This window comes from Papio anubis, chromosome 5 (genome assembly GCF_008728515.1).
Source record: "Papio anubis isolate 15944 chromosome 5, Panubis1.0, whole genome shotgun sequence".
NCBI lineage: Eukaryota > Metazoa > Chordata > Mammalia > Primates > Cercopithecidae > Papio > Papio anubis.
The window spans coordinates 41,009,879-41,036,583 of record NC_044980.1 but is presented as its reverse complement, the minus strand read 5'-3'; the positions used below and the strand labels follow the sequence as shown (position 1 = coordinate 41,036,583).

The 26,705-nt window shown below is 37.1% G+C and overlaps 1 protein-coding gene across 1 annotated transcript; it reads left to right on the top strand.

The window, feature by feature from the left end:
• The first annotated feature begins 14,784 nt into the window (after window positions 1-14,784).
• Window positions 14,785-22,423, top strand: CCDC152 (coiled-coil domain containing 152). Its single transcript, XM_031666140.1, has 4 exons — window positions 14,785-15,141; window positions 15,462-15,558; window positions 17,366-17,454; window positions 20,674-22,423. Exons 2-4 carry the CDS (start codon window positions 15,480-15,482, stop codon window positions 20,782-20,784), a joined length of 279 nt encoding a protein of 92 aa, XP_031522000.1. The 5' UTR covers window positions 14,785-15,141; window positions 15,462-15,479; the 3' UTR covers window positions 20,785-22,423.
• Window positions 22,424-26,705: the final 4,282 nt, after the last annotated feature.

The window sequence follows — 26,705 nt, the reverse complement described above, 5'->3', positions numbered from 1 at the left end:
GAGTTACACATATACAATACAGCTACACATACTCTGGTAAAATTTTCACATTTCAAAGAAACCTAAAATTGCCAGGATTTCAAGCATAAGTCTGTCTCCTGCATTATAGAATGTTTAGCACCTCTGGTTTCCAGATACTAATTCTAGTAAAGCCAGCAGGAATTGTGACAATCCATAGACATCCTTATACATTTGAAAATGTACAGATACTAAAACTCATTTTTCACTAATCTTACAAATTAAATTGCATTCTTTCTACAACCACAAACATTTGAAAAAGATATTACAAGAATATCACATCAAGAATTTTTCAGCTATCTTAAACAAAAGCTTTTTGCAGCTTTGAAACTTTTAACACTTTGTTTTAGAAACATCTTAGAAGAATTTTAAACTGGTATCAGGAATTTGAGTGTGATATCAGTGTATAGGTTCAGAATTGCAAGCCCAGGCAACTCCCTTTGGGAGATGAAGAGGGAAAAGAAAAATCTCTACCATTAGGAAGGATTTTTTGAGGTACCAAATCCTGGTAATTTTCTTCCCAACTTCATCTTGAAAAAAGATTACATTCTCATTATTACTTAATTTTATATTACAAACTTGCAACGTTTCAAAGCTATCATAAATATTCTGTAAAGCAAATCTCATTGCCACTCTAAGGAATACGCAATTACAGTAGAATTCAATAAGACTTGTTTTAAGCTGGAGGCATCACACTACCTGACTTCAAACTATACTACAAGGCTACAGTAACCAAAACAGCATGGTACTGGTACCAAAACAGAGATATAGACCAATGGAACAGAACAGAGCCCTCAGAAATAATACCACACATCTACAACCATCTCATCTTTGACAAACCTGAGAAAAACAAGAAATGGGGAAAAGAGTCCCTATTTAATAAATGGTGCTGGGAAAACTGGCTAGTCATATGTGGAAAGCTGAAACAGGATCCCTTCCTTACACCTTATACAAAAATTAATTCAAGATGAATTAAAGACTTAAATGTCAGACCTAAAACCATAAAAACTCTAGAAGAAAACCTAGGCAATACCATTCAGGACACAGGCATGGGCAAGGACTTCATGTTTAAAACACCAAAAGTAACAGCAACAAAAGCCAAATTTGACAAATGGGATCTAATTAAACTAAAGAGCTTCTGCACAGCAAAAGAAACTACCATCAGAGTGAACAGGCAACTTACAGACAGGGAGAAAATTTTTGTAATCTACTCATCTGACAAAGGGCTAATATCCAGAATCTACAAAGAACTTCAACAAATTTACAAGAAAAAGTCAAGCAACCCCACCAAAAAGTGGGTGAAGGATATGAACAGACACTTCTCAAAAGAAGACATTTATGCAGCCAACAGACACAAGACAAAATGCTCATCATCACTGGCCATCAGAGAAATGCAAATCAAAACCACAATGAGATATCATCTCACACCAGTTAGAATGGCGATTTCATTAAAAAGACAGGAAACAACAGGTGCTGGAGAGGATGTGGGGAAATAGGAACGCTTTTACACTGTTGGTGGGACTGTAAACTACTTCAACCATTGTGGAAGACAGTGTGGCGATTTCTCAAGGATCTAGAACTAGAAATACCATTTGACCCAGCCATCCCATTACTGGTTATATACCCAAAGGATTATAAGTCATGCTGCTATAAAGACACATGCACATGTATGTTTATTGCAGCACTATTCACAATAGCAAAGACTTGGAACCAACCCAGATGCCCATCAATGATAGACTGGATTAAGAAAATGTGGCACATACACACCTTGGAATACTATGCAACCATAAAAAAGGATGAGTTCATATACTTTGTAGGGACATGGATGAAGCTGGAAACCATCATTCTGAGTAAACTATCACAAGGACAGAAAACCAAACACCACATGTTTTCACTCATAGGTGGGAATTGAACAATGAGAACACTTGGACACAGGGTGGGGAACATCAAACACTGGTGCCTGTTGTGGGGTGGGGGGAGTGGGGAGGGATAGCATTAGGAGATATACCGAATGTAAATGATGAGTTAATGGGTGCAGCACACCAATATGGCACATGTATACATATGTAACAAACCTGCACGTTGTGCACATGTACCCTAGAACTTAAAGTATAACAAAATAAAAATAAAAAATAAAACTTGTTTTTACCAAAATTGAGGAAATAGGCAATTCTGGATAGAGTTCTCTATATCATATTATGCACAGTATAATGCCTTACATTATTGCAACTTTTATCAAGACTTTTTGGTCAACATATATCTCAGCTATATTCTAGTCCCTTTGGCCTTATTTAAAGAACAAAATGTCCTTATTGGACAATATCTGTTTACTTTTGCTCAAAAACTTCAAGAATTATGATAGGCTAGATCTCTAATGATATGGCTGCAAATTGTGGAAGTCAAAAGGATAAATATCTTTGTTACTGTCTTGCTGTGTATTAGGGAAACCATCCCACCTCCCCCAAACTCATATCTTCAGACAGAAATTTTACTGGATGATTTGATCTTTCTCTAGTACTCCTTATATCAAATAATAACATCAGCATTAGTGATGGTCCAAGTTACAAAATATGAAATTCACCAAAGTCCACTCTCCTTGACCTCCAAATATTCATTCTATCACCAAGATTCAGCTTCTACCTATCCCTAAAACTTTCTCTTCCTTTTTAAAAGTTCAGACTTTTCACAACTTCCCCTTCTATAAGCTCTGGTCCCACTAAAATGTTCTTTCTAAAATACACGACTATTCATGCCAAACCTTTGGTTAAAACATGTTGATGCCATCCTACTGCCAAAAAGGTAAAATCTATACCCCTTAGCCTGATATTCAACGCTCATCACAAACCTGTCTTGTGGTTCTAGCCTGTTGTAGTTTCCATTTGGGCACTTCTAACCTTATCTCCACCTACAATCAACCCTTAATCAAAACTCTGAGCTTTAACTTTGGCACGATGATTTTGATGGACTTTGTGGATTTTATTTTTAAGGAATTGACTTAGTGGACTTAACCCTGTTTTGTATCCTGACTTTCCCTGGCCCCATCAAATCTGACCAATAGAAACAGCCATGCCTCCTCCCTTGACCACAACAAAGACATTTCTGAAATAACCAAATTCATCTGTATTCTTTTGAATAACCATTCACACGGCATTTTCTGAGCTCATTTTAAAGAAATGTTTACACTGGTCCATGGTTATAAAAACAGGGGATGTCAGTAAGAAAGCACAAGAGAGATCCGGAGAGATGCCTGCCTTCTCAGGAGTTTGTACAAAATTTTGATGCAGTCAATAGGGGACGCTGCTCCTCTCTCCTCCTCTGCATCTCAAGCATTCCCAGCATACAAACTCCTGTGCCTAAGTTTCCAAGCCACACAAATAACAGGGAAGCTAGAAAAACGTAAAAAATTGTCAGGGTGAGAAGGCAGGAGTCAGAAGCAGGGCCAGCTTCGTGGGTGTGTGATAGCACAGAACCCCTACATAGAAAGGCTATCTAAGTCCATTCTGGCTGCTATAACAAAATAAACGGTGTAGCTTTTAAATAGCAGAAATTTATTTCTCACAGTTCTGGAGTCTAGAAGTTCAAAATCAAGGTGCCAGCAGATTCTGTATCTCTGTATCTGGTGAGAGTCTGCTTTCTTATTCAGATGGTGCCTTTAAGCTGTGTCCTCACATAATCAAAGGGAGAACTTTGGTCTTTTCAGCGCCTTATAAGAGCACTAATCCCGTTCATGAGGAAGAACCCTCATAATCTAATCCCTTCCTAAAGGCTCTACCTCCTAATCCCATTACATTGAGGATTAGGTTTCAACATATGAATTTGGAGGGGAACACAAATATTCAGGCCATCTGCAAGAGTCCACAGCTGATATTATGTTCTGCTGTTCCATCTTGAAATTCTTAATAATTGAATAGGAGTCTCACATTTTTTTTTTGTACAATAATGACATTTATTGAGAGCTTACAACTTGACAAAGGTATTTCTAAGTGTTTATGTGGATTCCTTATTTAATCCTTACCACAACCTATAATGTTGGTTCTATGATTACCTCAACTTGACAGATACACAAATCTTCAGGGATACACCTGCTACAGAAAATGAAAGTCACTTAATTCTTTTTTTATTATTATTATTATACTTTAAATTCTAGGGTACATGTGCACCACGTGCAGGTTTGTTATGTATGTATACATGAGCCATGTTGGTGTGCTGCACCCATTAACTCGTCATTTACATTAGGTATATCTCCTAATGCTATCCCTCCCCACTCCCCCCTCCCCTCAATAGGAGTCTCACATTTTTATTTTGAACAGGACTCCACAAATTATGTGGCAAGTTCTGGTCACAGGGTTTGGGGCCTAGTACTTCTACCCACAGTTAGCCTCCAATAACAAAAGGTTTGATATTGGATTTTCTTTGTCAACTTCTTTTTACCATCCAGGCTCAGATATAAAACATTTTAATCCCATCTACCCCTAAAATGGGTTATAAGGTATTTTGTCAGTGCTCATTTTATATTACCACTTCCTAGCTCAACAGCTGATTTTCTGCCCACAGCCTTCAGTCAAGGGAATAGGCTGTCATTTCTTTCTGTTTGACCTAGATTCTTTCTTTAAAAATCCTAACATAAACTCTGTAGGGATGACTATAATGACTTAAATGGAACTGGAAATCATGTTTCTGCAGCAATATCAATCGAGACATGGGAATAAAGTTTTTAGAAACCACATTATGTAGCTGAGGAGACAGTGACACTAAACAAATTGAGACCATTCAATGCCATATGAAGTCAGTGGATGAATTGTTTGGTAAAAGTTATAAATGATCTAAATTAATAAATTACTATTTATATCTTTAATTCTCTTTAAACTATATACACAATTGCCTGGGAGATGCTGGTCTCTGCTATTATGATCATTTTTAATAGTAAAAGTCAACATACTTTAAAAAGGGAAAAAGAAATAACTAAAGGATTTTCTGCCCTAGTTGAAGAATATTGTAAACTCAGTGAGATTAGATTGATTATTCAAGCCCAATCAAAAGGATAAATATCTTTGTTACTGTCTTGCTGTGTATTAGGGAAACCATCCCACCTCCCCCAAACTCATATCTTCAGACAGAAATTTTACTGGATGATTTGATCTTTCTCTAGTACTCCTTATATCAAATAATAACATCTGCATTAGTGATGGTCCAAGCCTTGACGTTACTTCCAGTGGAGGCACGTCTTCTGAGGTTACAAACTGAATTTGGCAGCACTTATGTTAATGAAAATATGAACATCTTTGATGAAGAATACACTAGACCTTCTCAACAAATAACATAAAATAGAGTTCCCTGAAGTTTCATTTCATTCAGTGATGATGGCTCTCCTTCAAAAACAGACATTGTCATTCAATGATGCATCAAAATATCTCAAATCCTAAGTGACTGTCAAAAACAAAAACAAAAATCTCTTACAAGAATCTCAGAAGGATGGAATCCATTTTAGAGGAAAATAATGAGTTGTGTGGATTAAAAGTTCATCTTTAGGAAAACCTAAAACTGCTTTCCCAAGAAGCCAGAAGGTGAAAATAGTAGTGTAGGAACCAAAGGAAAAAATAAAAATGTTTAATAATTCTAACATGCAAATGGAACAGGTTGTAAGTGACTGAGAACCACTTACGGTCTCTAATTGGAATTTTGCTGAAGATTAGATTATTAACTCTCTTTAGAATCAGAAAATGGAAGCCACCATTGATAATCTTTATCAATCAAAAGTCAATTTGAAAAAAAAACTTCATTGATTGTGTTAACTTAAATGTTTCCTTTAATAAGGCTTGAAGAAGAAAAAGAAAAGATATTTTTAAAGTTTCTGTGAAGAAAATAAAAGAAGCACTTAGAGTTCAAATGAAAAGTTTCCAAACTGGGCAAACATTTATAGTCTGAAATGCACAGCTTGAAAATGAAATTCAAAAGCCTCAGTTCAAACTTAGCTCCTTGAACTGCATCAAGAACATGTAATGCAACTTTGCAGAAAATTAATGCAGGAGGGAATTTACCACTTACAAGAGAGAAAACAAAAAAATTCCCAACATATGTAAAAACATGGCCACATACATCTGAAGACAGCTACTACAGGGAGATGCCTGAAAGCCTGGGGGAACGAATAAGTTCCTTCTATCAAAGGAGTATTCTCTGCCTTGAGAAAAACTCTAGAAAGATCGTTGGAGCTTTGTGAACTAACAGGATGTTCAAAGAGCCACGAAAAGAAAATGGTCACAATAGTCAAAATTTGGTGGAAGTAGAGTGTAAGTTTCACCTTTTTCCAGGTGGCCCCTTTTGTCATTGCTGTTCCACATACAGTCCCGGGCAGAGGCCAGAGAGGATCAGGAGATCCACTGGACTCTCAGGTCCTCAGAGAAGGAGGGTTGCATTGTGAGGACTCAGGGATCTGGTGTCACATACAGGCTGACAGCTTTCACAGCTGCCGATCCTAAACATCTACAAGACATTTGACCGTGTTTTCTACCTTAAAAATAACTTTATTTCTTTTTCGTTTACTTTCAGTTATTTAATTAATGCTACATTTGCTGTTATTGAAGTTTGATAGGATCATATTTTCCCAAAATACTGTCTTGTGAATATAGGTGGTTTAAATATAATGCTTATGAACATATTATTTCAACTTCCTTGAACCCTCTAGAATTAAACAGTTTAATTGCATTAAACAGGCCACTACTTCTTAAACCACAAACCACTATTACATGACCAGGTGGAGCAATTTGAAACAGTAAACCATTTTTATATGCTAAGAGATGTTATTTAAAATACCTACAAATAACAATACTACCTCAGTAAGTTTTCATTGGTTTTAAAAGCAACATGCACACACACAAACACACACACACACACTCTAGTTAAACAATTTTTGTTGGTTTGGCCCTAAATCCATAGATTAATCTGGAAGATTGGACATTTTGCAATCATTTGCTTTGTGTTTTGTAATTTCCTTTTAATCTTTGTTTTTTTGTTTAGGATACCCTATACTGTTTAAATATTTCTAGGTATTATGAAGTCAAACTAAGAATTTTCACTTAAAAAATTAATCTAATTTACTTATTTTATATAGATGTAAAATGAATTCATCCCAGATTTTTAATTTAGTTGTTGAGTATTCTGGATGTATTTTTCACAGGAACACTATCAGATCCTGTGATTAGGTATACCTGTAGAAGTCTATTTAAACTTCAGTGTGACTTCAAAGCTATATATTTGAGACGGAATTGTAGATTCTGTGTACCACGTATCAAGAACACAGTTTTGAAAGTATCTTTCATTTCATGTTGGAGAAGAACACTTGACCAGAAGAGAACGAGGAGGCAGATGGTAGCTTCTGTGAGAATGATGAAGAAGACTCACAGACACTTCCAAGGTCTGCAGCATTGGTGGTGCTGATTTCCTATTTCATACTTTCTTTTATGTGAGTCACACTGCATTTATTTGCCATAATTTCATTTTCATAACATAGAAATGGATCCGAGAGAGAGATAAAGATTCCTTAAGGCTAGTGGGCACAACCTGTGTACAGTAGAAAGATGTGGTTATAGTGATGAGAAAGCAGTTGCCTTAGGTAGAATTAACTGAATTAACAAGTAAAATGGCAAAGAAAAGAGTAGGCCTCTCATTGAGGGTTTGGGCTCATCAAACAAAATCTTGATCCTTTCTAACCTGATTAGGTGTCTTTTCAAGAAGATATGAAATCCTCAACGTTTATAGACACTCTCCTGTGTCTTATACTGCCTATTCATATATCTAGCTTCAATTTGTTCATTTTTTGCTTGTTTTGTTTTGGTTTTTACTATAATCTTTTCTGGAGACACTAATGGCAGTGCTATGAATTACTTTTTTTGTAGGAGTCAGAGGGTGAAGCACATCCGAATTGGATCTGTTCACTGTGGTCTTCTTTTTCTTTTTTTTAGTATTATACTTTAAGTTCTGGGGTACATGTGAAAAATGTGCAGGTTTGCTACATAGTTGTACATGTGCCATGGTGGTTTGCTGCACCCATCAACCCATCATCTACATTAGGTATTTCTCCTAATGCTATCCCTCCCTTAGCTCCCCCACCCCCCAACAGGCCCCAGTGTGTGATGTTCCCCTCCCTGTGTCCATGTATTCACATTGTTCAACTCCCACTTATGAGTGAGAACATATGGCATTTGGTCTTCTGTTCTTCTGTTAGTTTGCTGAGAATGATTGCTTCCAGCTTAATCCATGTCCCTGCAAAGGATGTGAACTCATCCTTTTTTATGACTGCATAGTATTCCATGGTGTATATGTGCCACATTTTCTTTATCCAGTCTATCATTGATGGGCATTTGGGTTGGTTCCAAGTCTTTGCTATTGTGTTCACTGTGTTGTAAGAGTCACCTGCCTCTACAGTTTCTCTATTTCTTTTTTAATATTGTTCAAATATTGACAACTGCATAGGAAGATATGTACACTTCTATATGTCGATGATTTTTTTAAAAAGGATTATCTCAAAAGCTATTTTATTTTGCTAACTACTATTAGGATGAATGACCAAATTTCAATTTTTCTTACATAAAAATCATTTGGCAGATGACCTCTGTAAACAAATACAACAAACTATTTTTCCCCCTTTACTTAGGCCTGCATAATGGAACTATGTTATTTTGACAGGTTTATGTAAGGGTAATTATTGGTAAACTTTTTGCAAAGTGGCTATAATTATTACCTTCCTGTATTTACCCCCTTTGCAGCTCCTGCCATCAATAGATGGAGTCTGTTCCTTCACTACTTGAGTCTGGGTGGCCTTGTACCCTGCTTTTACCAATAGAATGTGTGGAAGTTGCTGTAGGCCAGTGCTGAACCTGGTCCTCTAGAGCAGGAGTTCCCAACCCCCACACTACAGACTGGTACTGGTCAGTGGCCTGTTAGGAACTGGGCTATACCGCAGGAAGTGAGTGGCAGGCGAGGAAGTGAGGATTCATCTGTATTTACAGTCACTCCTCATTGTTTGCAATATCACCTGAGCTCCACCTCCTGTGAGATTAGTGGTGGCATTAGATTCTCACAGAAGTGTAAACCCTATTGTGAACTGTGCATGCAAGGAATCCAGGTTGCGCAGTCCTTATGAGACTCTAATGCCTGATGATATGTCACTGTCTCCTATCACCCCCAGACGGGACCATCTAGTTGCAGGAAAATAAGCTCATAATGATTCTATGTTATGGTGAGTTGTACACTTATTCATTATATATTACAATGTAATAATAAAAGAAATAAAGTGCACAATAAATGTATTGTGCTTCAATCATTCTGAAACAATCCCCCCATCCCAGTCTGTGGAAAATTTGTCTTCCATGAAACAAGTCCCTGGTACCAAAAAGATTGGGGATCACTGCTCTAGAGGGCCTTGCATGTCTGTGATTTCTTTCTCAAGATGATTAAACTCCTTAAGAATAAGTCTGGCTGAGCCTGCTAGAGGATGAGAGACCAAGTGGCAAAGTGACAAGAGTGATCCCAACTAAGTCTCCAGAGACTGAGAGCTCAGCCAAGATGAGTGAAACTAGCTTAGCCACTTTCCTAACCAATAGCTAACTGCTGATGCATTAAGAACCCAGCCAAGACTAGAAAACTTGCCTAACTGATCCCAGTTTAAACCACTGACCTTAAATAGTGTGAGCTAAATAAATGGCTGTTTCAAAGCACTGCATTTTAGAATGTTTTATTTTATCACAATAGCTTGCTGATATAGGAACTGGCATTGTTCATTTGTTCATTCTTTCTTTTATTCAACAAATATTTATTTCTGGCCTACTCAAAGCCAACCCAGGTTTGACACATTTATCCTGATCTTCAGAGGTTTGTTCTCATTTTATAATGATGAAATGGAAGGGCAGAGAGGTAAATTGACTTGCTGAGGACCACACAACTAGTAGGAGCAGAGCCAGGATCTGAAGCTAGGAATGTGGAAAGGCTCATTAACCTGCCCCCACCAACAATGTTATCACTAAGAAGGTAGGTTATGAAAAAGTTGATGTTCTCTGGAAGCAATGGAATATTTTAGGCCCAAATTGTCAAATTTATGCTCTATTATGACATCGAAGCCATCATGGATCACTTGTTTATGTACTTGAACAGACTTAAGATGAAATTTTGAGAAAAAGTCTGACTTTTTCAAGAGTACCACATAGCCACCTCCAAGTAACTGTTGACAAGGCCATTGAGAGCTGGTTAGACTATCTTATTATCACAAAAATATCGCCCTTACCATAGACTCACTATCTAAAGTATATTTATGTCAATAAATTAAGTAGAATAACTTTACTTCCTGTCCTCATCCAAAAATACAAACTCTGCCCAGATAGCAACATTGATTCTACTCTTAATAGAAGCTCATTAAAAGATGGACTATTTCTGTATCTAAATAGGATTGTTTCAGGGAAAGTAATCCAAGTACTGCATGGTTTAGACTTTATTTTAGAATCATGTTCAAATTCCTCTGTCCATTTGGAAAAGGATGGGGGTGAGTCTAACCAATAGTGTTCCATTGGGTCATAGAATGATGCATGGAATGTATTTTACCTAATCACTGCAGGAAATGCTGAGAGCTAGAGATCTACAGAACTGGAAGTCAAAGTTGCAGTTGAAGCCAAGTCCAGAAGCAGATACCGAAATATGGGAATTACACAGAGAAACCAGAGGAGGGAGAGAGTGCATCAAGAGATCAAGTAGAGGTTAAAGGTAACTCTAGCCTTTAAATGTTGCTCACAGCTAACTTTTCTTTTTTTTTTTCTTTTTTTTTGAGACAGAGTCTCACTCTGTGGCCCAGCGTGGAGTGCACAGGCGTGATCTCGGCTCACTGCAATCTCCACCTACAGGGTTCAAGGGATTCTCCTGCCTCCGCCTCCCTAGTAGCTGGGATTAAAGGCACCTGCTAAATTTTTTTCTTTTTTTTTTGTATTTTTAGTAGAGATGGGGTTTCGCCATGTTGGCCAGGCTGGTCTCAAACTCCCACCTCTCGGGCAAGGATCCACCCGCCTCGCCTCCCAGCAAGTTGGGATTACAGGCATGAGCCACCATGCCCAGCCACCCACAGCTAACATTCTGATGGAGGACAGTCTCTGAGTAGATAAGATAAAAGTGAGACCTGAGGAGCATTCAGATAAAATAAAAAGTGGTCCTGAAGAGTACATTAAAATGTTAGCCCTTCAGGTCTCACTTTTATCTTATCTACTCAGAGACTGTCCTCAATCACTATATCTAAAGCACTTCCCACTCACTTTTAAAATCGATATCATAGATTTGTGTTTCTTTGCGTTTATTATAATTTTATGTATAGGTAATTTACTCATGTATTACCTATTTCCCTTTTAAACTATAAGTCCTCTAAGGTCAGAGGCCACATCTGTTTTGTTTATTCCTAGTTTTCTCGTAGACCTCAGGACATAGTTGGTGCTCAACAAGTATTTCTTGAATAAATAAATGTGTAATTACAGATAATCTTAAAAAGGCAAAGGAAAGAAATAGAAAACTCTAAAAGCTTTGTACGTAAAAGATCAATGCTTCTCAAACATTTATATGCACATGAATCACCTGGTAATGTTGTTAAAATGCAGACTCTGATTTAGTAGTGATGGGATAGAGAGTCTGAGACTCCGCATTTTTACAAGCCCGCAGACGATGCCCATGTTGCTGGTGCAGAGACCACACTTCGAAAAGCAGGGGCCTAGATCATGATTCATTATGATTGCCATTTGTGATCCAATCTAGCCTTTTTCGTAGAGATACTTTGAAAGTGTCTTAAAAAACTTATTTCCACCTTTACTCTCAGGCTAATGTTGAGGAAATTGCCTATTAAATTATCCAGTGCCTCCTATATGAATCTTAATGTGAAAAATTAAGAAGTTAGGGAACATGGTTCCTCCTGAGAAACTTGTATGTTTTCTCCTCTTTTACAAAAATAAATAAATAAACTAAGTAGTTAAGCCTGTATCCTTTTTTATTCCAACCATCAGGAAATTCAAAGCTAAATTTGTGGCAGAAATATAAAAACTTTATAGACCAATGTATTTCTCTTTTATATTCTCTACTGCTCTTCAATTTCTAATTTATATTTCACCTTGTGTAGGTTTTTTCCTTTATGTAGCATTTTTAAATAAATATTCCTGGAAATGAAAGTGACCTGAAATTTTAGCAGTTGGTGAATTTGATTCAACAGACAAAAAACATGGCCTAAACAGAGGTAAGAATATTGAGAGAGTTAAATAATAGGGCTGGAACAAAGGACTCAGTAGATTAGCCAAACCACTTATAAACATTTGCTGTGATATGGCAGCAACACCATAATATTTTCTTGTTGTAATATTGTCTTGTTTTCTTGTTATAATATTTTCTTGTTCAACACTATAATATTTTCTTGCTGGTGATAATAACTAAAATAATCAAGTGAGATTCCAATGCCAGAGCAATATTGCCACTAACATATACTAGATTTCAATCCTCTGCTAGTTTCTCCTTTGAGACTGTAAGCTCCAAGGCAAAAGGAGAGTCTTTTATTTGTCTTTGCTCTCCTTAGTGCCTAGACTTGTAGCAGCTGCTGTTTTGTAAATACTTAAATATTTCAGAATGAATTAATGAGTGAAACTGTTTTCAGCCTTAAAAAATCAATGTATCACTCATTTTGAGATCCTTATGTACATAAACCAGTAGCTTCTGATTTTTTTTCAGCTGCCTAGGTACACGTGTGTTTCTCTTCCAAATCAGGGTATTTTAAATGGATTCCAGTGTTACTTTCTTTGTTAGTATGACAAAATAATGTAATTTGTTTCTCTCTTTTGGTTTTCCAGGCAGTTTTAAAATATATATTCAATAAATCCTTGATCAATCAGAAAATAAATGTTTTCTTTTTTCCCAACTTTTATTTTGGGCTTGGGGGGGTACATGTGCAAGTTTACTACATGAGTAAATTGCATTTGCTGATATGTGGTGTATGAATGATCCCACATCCAAGTAGTAAGCAAAAATGAATATTTTCTGAGCAAATATTTGATGAATTCTGTTTCTCAGTTGGATGATAACTGATGAATAAGACTGTGAATACAACCGTGAAAGGCATTCACTTTTTAAAGATGAAATCATGACAACTTCGTTTAGTTTCTCATTGAAAGACATACTTTAAACCTACTAGAATTCTTTGAAAAAAATGCTAACATCTATAAACTGGAAGCTAAACTTGCGACCCTTTCTAAACTAGAAAAATTAAGCTAAACTTTTCTGATTTATTCCTGATGTGTTGGTTCATTTCTATTTTCTCTATGGTAGGCTCTATGGAGAAATATATACATATACATATGTACGTGTGTGTGTGTGTGTGTGTGTATTATATTCCAACTTTCTTAGTCTCTACATCCCAAAATCATTAGATAGTCAAAGCCTCTGTATTTCAAATGTTGGACATCCAGAAGATTTGGAAGTACAGATGAGGCAGAGGATCTAGGGAGCTCCCTCTCCACCTTACACATTCTAGTCACCACATATTTTCAAAGGACTCTTGAAATTTGCCAAGGATGGGCCTAGGTGGAACTTAATATGTACATACCTACATGCGTGTGTGTGTGTGTATATGTGTGTGTGTGTGTGTATATATATATATAGAAATAGAGTTTCTTCCCCCAAGGAGCCAATAATAAATACAACAAAAGAGGTAATACATCAATTCAGTCTTAACAAATGCCACAGAAGGCTAGCATGTTCCATAGAGTAAGGAAAGGTAGGTCACAGGTGATTGATACGATCAGTGAATGACTCATGGAGAATGTAGAATTTTAGCATTTATGGTCTTAAATGGGCTTGTTTCAAAAGTTATTATGACATGAATCACATGGAACATTTTATATTTGCTAATTGGGTAGAACCCGCAATTCAGTGGGTCTTTTTCGATATTTCTATGTGTTGCTACTAATGTTAAGGAAAGTTTACCTGAGCAGCCGAGTGAAGACTACACCCTCCTATTTTCCACTTTAATTTTCTTGCCATTATGCCATACTACCTTTCAACTAGTGAAGTATGGGTTATCTTATTACTGTTCATATTTTTTCACTTGCCGAATTTTGGAGTCTATCAAAAAATCACATTAACTAAAATAAACCTCCCATCTCCCACTCAGAAAACAAAAGCAGATGAGGCAAAGTTGGCAGTGGATTCACATTCACACTATTACTGAACAACATTTAAAAATTCTAATAATTAAGATTTCTGAACGCTTACTTTAAGCAAGGATCTCCATTAAGCACCTTATAAATGCATCACTTCATTTAATGGCTCACTGCAACCTCCACCTCCCGGGTTCCAGCAATTCTCCTGCCTCAGCCTTCCAAGTAGTTGAGACTACAGGAACCCGCCACCACGCCCGGCTACTTTTTGTATTTTTAGTAGAGACGGGGTTTCACCATGTTGGCCAGGCTGGTCTCCAACTCCTGACCTCAGGTGATCCACACCCCTCGGCTTCCCAAAGTGCTGGAATTACAGGCGTGAGCCACAGCGCCCGGCGGAGGCAGGCATTATAATTAATCTCTTATACAGATGAAGATGCTTAGGTGCATAAAATTAAGAACTTATCCACTATCACCCACGGAAAAAGAGAAGAGTTGGAGTTTGAATCCACGCAAGAGCCCACGCCCTTAGCATTAAGCTACCAAGATAGAACTCTGTAGATGGGAAATCGTATCTATTAACTGGCTCTGGAATTTTAAAAGTCAATTTTATAAGTTACAAAAATAGATATGGATAATTATTTATTCAGTGGCGCTGACTCACTCAAAACACCCACTGTGATTTATTCTTTGGTTGGGGAAACAATTATTGATCCGGTGTTGATTTGTGTTCTGGAAACCACATGAAAATACCTAAGCAGTCGCAGATGCTGAGGGGAGCTGGGCCAAGCTGGTAAGAACTGCTGGTGGTAGGAGCTCTGGCATAGTGCACAGGGCAGGCCCATAGAAAGGCGGGCCCATTGTTGGGGGATCCGGCTTCCGGAGGAGGGGACGACATTCAGGGTTGCATCAGGCCCCAGAGGCAGCGGCAAGGGAGACTGTGAGAAACTGGGAGCAACGGCAGGTACACTCCGAACTCTATTGACGGTTCGAAATTCCCGCTTTCTCCATAGAGATGCTTTTCTTCGTATTTCCTTACAGTGCTCTGGGTCCATACAGGCTTTTCTTTTCATACACTTCCGTCACATCCGCGGGTCCTCGGCCTCCATCCTTTATTTTTGCTAGGCCGCTAAGGACGCTAGAAAGCAGTTCGAAACTCCCGCTTTTTCCATAGAGATACTTTTCTTCGTATCTCCTTACAGCGCTCTGGGTCCATACAGGTTTTTGTCTCAGGCACTTCTCTCACATCCGCGGGTGCTCGGCCCCATCCTTTATTTCTGCTAGGTCCCTAAGGACACTAGGATGCCGCGGAGGGAGCCAGGGGACCCAGCCTTCAGGACTGAGAGTGAATTCTTGAGGGGAGGCGAGGAGGGAAGAAGAGGTGAGCAGAGCGTGGGGCGGGCGAGCGGCAAAGGACCAACCGTGTGGGGTAGGGGAGAGGAGGAGCTGTGGGACTCAAGCCAGCAGACAGGAGGACCCAAAAGGAAATGGAACTGTCACTGTCCTGTGGGGATGGTTGAAGCCAGCAGGCAAGAGGACAAAGAAGGAAATGGGACTGTCACTTGCCTGTGGGGACGGCTGAAACTGAGCCTTGAAGGTCACAAATCAGTCTATCCTGCTTACTAAGGAATTTTACAAGCACTGAATCACCAGCTTGTCACCGAATTTCACAGGGCAAGACTATATTCACTGAAAGGATCTTGACCTAGAAAATCAGAAGAGCAGACGATTAAGATACCTAGAAATGAATTGCCTGGCTCTGCCAGTATGGCAAAAGGGCTATCATGCAATGATAGCAAATGGAATATTAGTGATGGTTTTATAAGGAAATAACAGGGTCTTATTTGGGGGAAGAAGTTGAGAGAAAATCAAGCTCAAATTTAAATGTATTTATTTCAAGAGCCAGATTTTGAGACAAAACCCTAGTAACACCTTTTATATTTAAAAGGTTAGGTACCAAAAAAAAAGTTGGGGATGGAGAGAGCTTCCATTAACTACTTCAGATTACCATATAGCACTATTAAAAAATAACAGTACTATCAAATAGCAATTATTTTTAATTATTTTTAATTATTTTATCATGGGAGGCTATTACAAATATTTTTCTGCTGTAAGGATCAAGTTTTAACTATTTAAGGGATTTTATATATAGTTGTACTTGCATATATCATATATAAGATAATAATTTGAGATGATTCAAGAAACAAAATATGCAGCTAAAATTCTCTGAAATTTAAAAACCATTAATAATTGCTAACGCAAAATAATATTTCAAAAGAAGAAAATGAGATATCTTGATGAAGTAACATATTGTCAAGCAATGTCTGTTTAGGTTAACTTCCTTTTAAACAATAATATGCCCCCAAATTGCTTTGAGTAACTACATCAAGAATTTTACTTACATTTTACTTTAGACTAGTTACCACTTTCACACACCATACCTGGGTTCATGTTTTTTCCTCAACCTAACATCCCTAAATTTCAAACTTGTATTTTCGCTTTCTTCTTTGCTAGAGAAAAATCTAAAGACAAGTGTCTCATACTTGTTTACATTACGTCTGAAGATGTAAACTCATCCAGTCAGAACAGATAAACTGACTTTTGCAAAGTAACTAGCATTTACATTCTGTGATTCTGAAGAATTTCTTATGATTGGTTTCATAGGACTAAAACTGAAACTCTCATTCTTCAGCAGTTAGCTGGCTATCCCCAAAGGTTAATCCCTTATACAAAACTACAAGACAATAGAAATGCAGAGAGATTGCTTTGAACATATTAATTTCCATGTGTCCTTTATTTACCAGTTTACCAAACAAAATATAAGAAATAAGCATAACAGCTGAAAATATTTGTGACATGATAGTTAAATAAGTATTTTTAACATCTTAATTTAAGAATAATTACAGTTAAAAGTCATGCCTCAGATTTAATATTGCATTAGGTTTTAATGCATTAAGGAAACAAATCTAAATAAGTCAACTGGGGTGTGGGTGGTAAGGAGTGGAAAAGACAATGCATTTGACCACTGTTAATATTGGTTATAACAAAAATTCTCTGAGTGCAATGGAGCCCAAGTAGATGCCCTATGAGTTGAATATAGAAATATTAGTATTTGAGCTATGAACACTATTGTGGTGCTTTAGATCTTATTTATTTATTTAACACTATCTACTGTTTACTACTTTCAGACATGGACCAAAGCAGTGAAGGATGTATGAAAAAGATTAGCAGTGTGAATCTTGACAAACTTATTAATGACTTCTCACAGATAGAAAAGGTATGTAAAGATAGAAAACAATTGTAGTATATAGGGATACATGGAACAGATTTTGCCAAGGATAGAAGTTGGGAAGAAAGAAAAATGTACCAAAAAATGATCAAGATAATAATATATTTTGCTATGCTCTTCTCTCTGACTTTAAAAATCCATGTTTAAAATATATCTGGCTTTGACTCATTTATACTAATACATCAAAATGTCCCTAGGACAGGGGAACAAATAATTTATGTACTTTTGCCAAAGTTAAACAGAAAATGCATATAGTAGTCCCCTTATCTGAGGTTTTGCTTTCTACAGTTTCAACCACCTGAGGTCAACAGTGGTCCAAAAATATTAAATGGGAAATTCCCAAAATAAACAATTCATAAATTTTAAATTCTGCACCATTCTGAGTAGCACGATGAAATCTTCCATTGTCTCTCTCAGTCCTGCCCAGGATGTGATTCATCCTTTTGACCAGTGTATCCATGTTATATAGACCACTAGTCTATTAGTCCCTTGGTAGCCACCTTGGTTATCAGAAGCGTGAGTACAGTACAATGAGATAATTTCAGAGAGAGAGAGACCACATTTATGTAACGTTTACTACAGTATATTGTTCTATTTTATTATTAGTTATTGTTATTAACCTCTTACTGTGCCTAATTTATAAATTAAACTTTATCATAGTTAGATATGTAGAGGCAAAAATATAGTATATATAGAGTTCAGTACTATCTGTGGTTTCAGGCATCCACTGGAGGTCACGGAACATATCCCTCCATGGATAAAAGGGAATTGCTATACTTGAAAGCCTACATTGTCCAGGCCAGGCGTGGTGGCTTACGCCTGTAATCCCAGCACGTTGGGAGGCCGAGGCGGGCGAATCACGAGGTCAGATCGAGGCCATCCTGGCTACCATGGTGAAACCCTGTCTCTACTAAAAATACAAAAAGTTAGCCAGGCATGGTGGCGGGCTTCTCTATTCCCAGCTATTTGGGAGGCTGAGGCAAGAAAAGGGCGTGAACCCGGAAGGCGGAGCTTGCAGTGAGCCAAGATCGCGCCACTGTACTCCGGTCTGGGCGACAGAGCGAGACTCCGTCTCAAAAAAAAAGAAAAGAAAAAGAAAGCCTACATTGTCCGTAAATTCAGGAATGGTTTTAGTAAACATTGAAGTAAATGCATATTTCAATCTGTTATTATAACTACTCATTTTTTAGTATTTCCTAGTCTATCTGTTCCATTTTCCTTCTCTTTTGCCTAAAAGCAAAGCCATTTAAAGTCTCTCTCCCCAACTCTGGACAAATGGTAGACCAAACCCACAAGTGTATATTGGGTTTATCCTCCCCCCTCTGCCTTCAACAGCTGTTGAAAAATGTAGATGGTTAAATGAAAGAATTGGGGAGTGACTTTGTGAAGCAAGAGTGGGAGGGAGACTACTTCTATTTTCTCTTCTTTTCTTATAATTCTTTTCTATTCCTTCTTTTCCTCAGCGCGCGCACACACACACACACACACACAAATGTCATAATGAAAGAATTTTTATGATCGTGGGTATTTTGAAGTAACATGAACTTTTTTTAAACAGTGAAGTTAAGTGTTCTTAACTGAGTGATTCCTAATATAACAAGAGATAAAAGAGAAAGGAATAAGCATTTTTGGTGGGAAAGGAGTTAGTGCAATGATTTTGGAAATTAATTTGGAAATATCTGTCATATTCTTAAACACTTTAAATAAGAAATAATTGTTCATTTTTGAAGTGATGATGGTATTGTGGCCATATTTTGAAACAGTCATCTCTTGGAGATACATATGGATGGTAACATTAACAGATGAAATAACATAATGTCAGAGAGTTGCTTTGAGATCAGTTCAAAAGTGGTGAGACTAGGGAAGTGGATAGAGATACAGATGACATAAGACTGTTCATGAGTTGATTCTTGAAGCTGTTTGAAGAGCATATGGAGGCTTATACTATTCAAAAAAACACCCAAGAGATATGGTCAAGAATGTTTATTCATTACAAAAAGTAGAATATGGCCTCTCTCTCTCTTTCTCTCTCTCTCTCAGTAAGAGACTGGTTAAATAAATTACAGCATATTCAAAAATGAAACTCAATGTAGCTGTTAAAAAGAATGAGGTAGGCCGGGTGCGGTGGTTCACGCCTGTAATCCCAGCACTTTGGTAGGCCGAGGCAGGTAGATTGCCTGAGCTCAGGATTTTGAGACCAGCCAAGGCAACATGGTGAAACCCTGTCTCTACTAAAATACAAAAAATAAGCTGAGTGTGGTGGTGTGCACCTGTAATCCCAGCTACTCAGAAGGCTGAGACAGGAGAATTGCTAGAGCCCAGGAGGCGGAGGTTGCAGTGAGCCAAGATTGCCCCACTGTACTCCAGCCTGGACGACAGTGTGAGACTTCGTCTCAAAAACAAAAGCAAAAACAAACAATGAGGTAGATCTATGTGGGTTTACATGACATCATCTCCCAGATAATAGTACTAAGCGGAACATCCAAGGCACAGAACAGAATATAATATGATTTCTTTCTATAGCTATACAGTCATAAAATATTTTGGAAACATATATAAGGAATTGTTAACCATGGGACTGAGAGTTGAATAGTTAGAAAGAAAATGGTTCAAGTTAGATCATATTTTTACTTTTCATTTATAACTGCTAGTCTGTTTTAATATTCTACCATGTTACCTTTTCATTTAAAAATAAATTGGGAAGTGGGCTTATTTAAAATACAGTCATACATTGCTCAATGACAAGGATATGTTCCGAAAAATGCATTATTAGGCAATTTGGTCATTGTGTGAATGTTATGGAATATATTTACACAAACCTAAATGGTGTAGCCTACTACACACCTAGGCTTTATGGTATAGCCTATTGCTCCTAGGCTACAAACCTGGACAGCATGTTACTGTAATGACTATTGGAGGCAATTATAACATAATGGTAAGTATTTGTATATCTAAACATAGAAAAGATACAGTAAAAATATGGTATAAAAGATAAAATTGGTACACTTGTAGAGGGCAACACCACTATTATATATGCAGTCTGTTCTTGATCAAAATATCTTTATGCAGTACATGACTGTATATGTATTTTTTATTAGACTTTCAAATATTAAGTGGTTTGTATTTTCATTAGTCTGTATATACTTAATAAAAAATTAAACTAGCAGCATTGATTTGTTAATAATAAGTATTCTATTTCTTCTACAGAAAATGATAGAAACCAATGGAAAGAACAATATACTGGATATTCAGTTGGAAAAGACAAACTGTCTATTAAAAGTAATGCAAGCAAAGGAGGTCTCAATTAAAGAAGGTTAGTTATTTGCTGCCTGAGGAATGCTAATTCTAATGAAAGTGTTTTTCAGTACAACAGTGATTGATATTACACCATATATTTGTAAAGTATTTTAAGTCCACATAGAGCTTTCCAGACTATCATCTCATTTATATCCTTATTATAGCCCTGAAAGACATGTAAGATGGGTATTATTACTCTGCCTCACCAATGAAGAAACATAGAATGAGACAAGTTAAATAATCTTTCTGAGGCCGCTCAATTTTCTGAGGTCAAAAGAAATGTCCAATTGAAGTCTCAATACAGGCCTATAAAAACCATGGAGAAAATAATTAAATTGAATTTATACCTTATAATTACATCAAAATAAATGTCAAATGTGTCAAAAATGTGTGTTAAAAGGGAAGTTGTACACATATATTGATTTGCTCTGTCAACTGAGAGGGCCTAGAGGCAATAATTCCCCACTGACATTGAGCATTTCTGGTTCCCAGATCTTGGTTCCTTACACCATTCTCTAATAAAAGGAACCAAGATTTTTTTGAGACATGGCTGATTATAACACTGGGGCAGGAAAGATGCACAATAAGCTTCAAGTATCTTATAAGGGCAGAAAGTAAGAAAGTCCTCAAAAAGGAATAAACAAACAAAAAGCACCCCACAGTGATGGGAGTATGTTAAAAGGGAGATAAAAGCCAACTGAAAGAACCAGTGCTGGAACAACCTGAGCTAGCCCAAAGTGTAAAATAAACATCCATGAATCCTTACTGATATAAATAAATGATTTAATAAATAAGCAATTGGGGAAGAAGAGACACATCTTCTGTGCAAAAGAATTGCAAATGACTTTTGTAGATATTTTGCCCTCAAGGAGGAAGAGCATGGCTCCACACTCATTAATCGTGGGCTCAGTATAGTCAGTTTCTTTACTATAGTGAAGACACAGTATGAAAAGGGTGAGGGTAGGGGAAAAGTAACTACAAAGTGGAGAAGCCTGACAAATACTACCTCAGTTACATGATTAAGGTCAACATAAATAGTTATATCATATTGATAGTATACACTCTTGATATGATATGATAAAGATGGCACTTCTGTGGTCTTCTTCCCAAAACCCATAACCCTAGTCTAATCATGAGATAAATATCAGAAAAACTCTCATAGAGAGACATTACAAAATACCTGATCAGTATTTGCAAAACTGTCAGAGTCATCAAAACTAAGGAAACTCTGAGAAATTATCACAGCCAAGGTTTGAAGATACAGCCCTAAAAAGTAAAGTTTATTCAAAGTTAAAAAAATGAAACCACAGAAAACTAGAAGAGAAATGTAGGGTTTTTATTTTTATAATGGAGAATGCCTTTCTAAGTGTATGACACAGCATATGGAAACAATAAAAGAAAGGATTTGTACTTTTGATTCTAAAAAATTAATAAATTTTTGGAACAGTTTTGTTTTAAGTTGACAGAAAAAAATTGAGTGAAATTACAGAGAATTTCCGTATACTCTCTCACCCCACCACTTCCCTATTATTAATATCTTGCATTAGTATGATACATTTGTTATAGCAGATGTGCCAATTGATCCACTATTATTAACTAAATTTCAGCCAGACAGGGTGGCTCACACCTGTAATCCCAGCACTTTTGGAGGCTGAGGGGGGTGGATCATGAGGTCAGGAGTTCAAGACCAGACTGGCCAAGATGGTGAAACCTCATCTCTACTGAAAATACAAAAATTAGCCAGGCATGGTGGTAGGCACCTGTAATACCAGCTACTCAGGAGACTGAGGCAGGATAATTGCTTGTATATTCAAACATTTAAAGAAGAAATAATACCAATCCTACTCTAACTGTTCCTAAAAATAAAGGAGGAGGAGAGAATACTTCCACACTCATTCTAAAAGGCCAGTATTACCCTGATACCAAAATCGGACAAAGACACATAAAAAATAATAATAATAACTACAGGCCAATATCTCTGATGAATACTGATGTAAAAATCCTCAAAGTGCTAGCAAACCAAATTCAACAATACATTAGAAAGATCTTTCATCATGACCAAGTGGGATTCATCCCTTGGATGCAAGGATGGTTCAACATATGCAAATCAATCAATGTGTTACATCATCAACAGAATGAAGGCTAAAAATTATATGACCATTTCAAATGATGCTGAAAAAGGATTTGATAAAATTCAACATTCCTTCATGATAAAAACCCTCAAAAAACTGGGAGAGAAGAAACATAACTCAACATAATAAAAGCAATATATGACAGACCCAAAGCTAGTACCATACTGAATGGGGAAAAACTGAAATCCTTTCCTCTAAGATCTGGAACATGACAAGAATTTCATCCACTGTCACACTGTTATTCAACATAGTACTGGAAGTCCTAGCTAGAGCAATCAGACAAGAGAAAGATATAAAGGGCATCCAAATTGGAAAGGAAGAAGTCAAATTATTCTTGTATGCAGATGATATGGACTTATATTTGGAAAATCTAAAGACTCAACAGGAAAACTATTAGCATAAACAACTTCAGTAGAGTTGCAGAATACAAAATCAACATACAAAACTCTGTAACATTTTTATATGCCAACAGTGAACAACCTAAAATAGAAATTTAAAAAGTAATCCCATTTACAATAGCTACAAATAAAATTGCATACCTAGGAATTAACCAACAAGTGAAAGATCTCTATAATGAAAACTGTAAGACACTGATTAAAGAAATTGAAAAGGACACCAAAAAATGGAAAAATATTCCATGTTCTTGGATTGGAAGAATCAATATTGTTAAAATGCCCATACTATTCAAAGGAATCTACAGATTCAATGCAATGCCTATCAAAATACCAGTGACATTCTTCAAAGGAACAGAAAAAATGATCTGAAAATTTGTATTGAACCACAAAAGACCCGGAATAGCCAAAGCTGTCCTAAGAAAATGAAAAAAAAACTGGAGGAATCATATTACCTGACTTCAAATTATACTACAGAGCTACAGTAAGCAAAACAGTATGATACTGGCATAAAAACAGACACATAGACCAATGTAATAGAATAGAGAACCCATGAACAAATCCATACATCTATAGTGAGCTCATTTTTGAAAAAGGTGCCAAGAACATACACTGGGGAAAAGACAGTCTTCAATAGCTGGTGCTAGGAAAACTGGATATTCATATGCAGAGGAATGAAACTAGATTACTGTCTCTCACCATATGCAAAAATAAAATCAAAATGGATTAAAAACTTAAATCTAAGACCTCAAGCTATGAAACTGTTACAGGAAGACTTCAGGGAAAACCTCCAGGACATTGGTCTGGGCCAAGATTTCTTGAGCAATACCCCACAAGCACAAGCAACCAAAGCAAACATGGACAAATGGGATCACATCAAGTTTAAAAGCTTCTGCACAGCACAGGATACAACCAACAAAGTGAAGAGACAACCCACGGAATGGGAAAAAATATTTGCAAACTACCCCTCTGACAAGTGATTAAGAACTAGAATATGTAAGGAGCTCAAACACCCCTATAGGAAAAAATATATATAATAATCCAATCCAAAAATGGGCAAAAGATTTGAATAGATATTTCTCAGAAGAAGACATACAAATGGTAAACAGGCATATGAAAAGGTGCTCAACATCATTGATCATCAGAGAAATGCAAATCAAAACTATAATGAAATCTCATCTCATCCCAGTTACAATGGCTTGTATACAAAAGACAGGCAATAACAAATGCTGGTGAGGATGTGGAGAAAAGGGAACCCTTGTATACTGTTGATGGGAAGGTAAATTAGTACAATCACTATAAAGAATAGCCTGGAGGCTCTTTGAAAAACTAAAAATAGCGCTACCATAGGAACCAGCAATTCCACTGCTGGGTATATACACAAAAGAAAGGAAATCAGTATGTCAAAGAGAGATCTGCACTCTTTGTTGCAGCACTGATTACAATAGCCAAGATTTGGAAGAAACCTAAGTGTCCATCAACAGATGAATGAAGAAAGAAAATGTGGCACTTACAAACTATGGAGTATTATTCAACCATAAAAAAGAATGAGATCCTGCCATTTGCAACAACATAGATAGAACTGGAGATCATTATGTTAAGTGAAATAAGCCAGGCACAGAAAGACAAACATCATATGTTCTCATTTATGGGATCTAAAAGTCAAAACAATTAAACTCATGGACATAGAGAGTAGAAGGATGGTTACCAGAGGCTGGGAAGGGTAGTGGGGGGCTGCAAGGGAGGTGGGGATGGTTAATGAGTACAAAAAAATAGAAAGAATGAATAAGACCTACTATTCGTTAGCACAATAAGGTGACTATAGTCAATAATAATTGTACATTTTAAAGTAACTTAAAGAGTGTAACCAGATTGTTTATCACTCAGTTGATAAATGTTTGAAGGGCTAGATACTCCATTCCCCATGATGTGCTTATTTCACATTGCATACCTTTATCAAAACATCTCATGTACCCCATAAATATATACACCTGCTATGTAACCACGAACATTATTTTTAAGAAATACGATTTTATTTATTCTAAATCTAATGTCGTTTCAGCTGGATAGTACTTAGCAAATATAAAAGAACGAATAAGAATGACAACGTATGGAGCCAAGTGTGTGATAATTCACTTAGGAAGGAAGGGCAAACTACACATGATCAAATTTATTCAACAACAAAGAATGATATATGGACATTTTATTTTCTACATTTGATGCCAGTCAGATAAAGAATTTCTTTGCCAGTTAAAGATAGTAATAATATTAGTATTGAGAACTAAGTACTACAGAAAACTCTTTACATGTATAATTGCTTTTAATATTTGCAACTATTGTATGAAATACATATTAATATTCATATTGATGAATATTATAATATTATGGGCTCATAATCTTAGAGCCCATATCTGAGCTCAAAATGATTATTGATTTACTAAATTATATAGTATAAGAAATAGCTTAATATTCTGACCTCTGGTTTTTAGTAAGAATTTAATAGACCAGCATTTTCAAATTACATAGTAAAGTCCAACAACAACAACAACAAAACAACAGTGTGGATTAAATTTTGCAAAGAGAATCAAAAGCCATTATTCAAAATTAGTGAATGATATTGTCTTGAAGAATTTATCTAGGTTCAGCCCGCGGCACCCAAGATGGCCAAATAGGAACAGCTCCAGCCTCCAGCTCCCAGCATGAGTGACACAGAAGACAGGTGATTTCTGCATTTTCAACTGAGGTACCAGATTCATCTCACTGGGGCATGTCGAACAGTCAGTGCTGGTCAGCAGGTGCAGCCCAACCAGCAAGAGCTGAAGCAGGGTGAGGCATCACCTCACCTGGGAAGTGCAAGGGGGAAGGGAATTCCTTTTCCTAGCCAAGGGAAACTGAGACACACAATACCTGGAAAATTGGGTAACTCCCACCCTAATACTGCGCTTTACCAAGGATCTTAGCAAATGGCACACCAGGAGATTATATCCCACACCTGGCCCAGAGGGTCCCACGTCCATGGAGCCTCCCACATTGCTAGCACAGCAGACTAAGATCTAACTGCAAGGCGGCAGCGAGGCTGGGGGAGGGGCACCCGCCATTGCTGAGGCTTAAGTAGTTAAACAAAGCCGATGGGAATCTCGAATTGGGTGGAGCCCACTGCAGCTCAAAAAGGCCTGCCTGCCTCTGTAGACTCCACCTCTGGGGACAGGGCATAGCTAAACAAAAAGCAGCAGAAACCTCTGCAGAAGTAAATGTCCCTGTCTGATAGCTTTGAAGAGAGCAGTGGTTTTCTCAGCACGGAGCTTGAGATCTGGGAATGGACAGACTGCCTGCTCAAGTGAGTCCCTGACCCCTGAGTAGCCTAACTGGGAGACATCCCCTACTAGGTGCAGACTGACACCTCACACCTCACATGGCT

Bases quoted from the DNA above. Each gene is read 5' to 3' on its own strand.
- CCDC152 (XM_031666140.1), top strand. From the start codon at position 15,480: ATGCCGCGGAGGGAGCCAGGGGACCCAGCCTTCAGGACTGAGAGTGAA. The intron at 15,559-17,365 runs GTGAGCAGAGCG...TACTACTTTCAG, and splicing joins AGGCGAGGAGGGAAGAAGAG to ACATGGACCAAAGCAGTGAA. The intron at 17,455-20,673 runs GTATGTAAAGAT...TTTCTTCTACAG, and splicing joins ACTTCTCACAGATAGAAAAG to AAAATGATAGAAACCAATGG.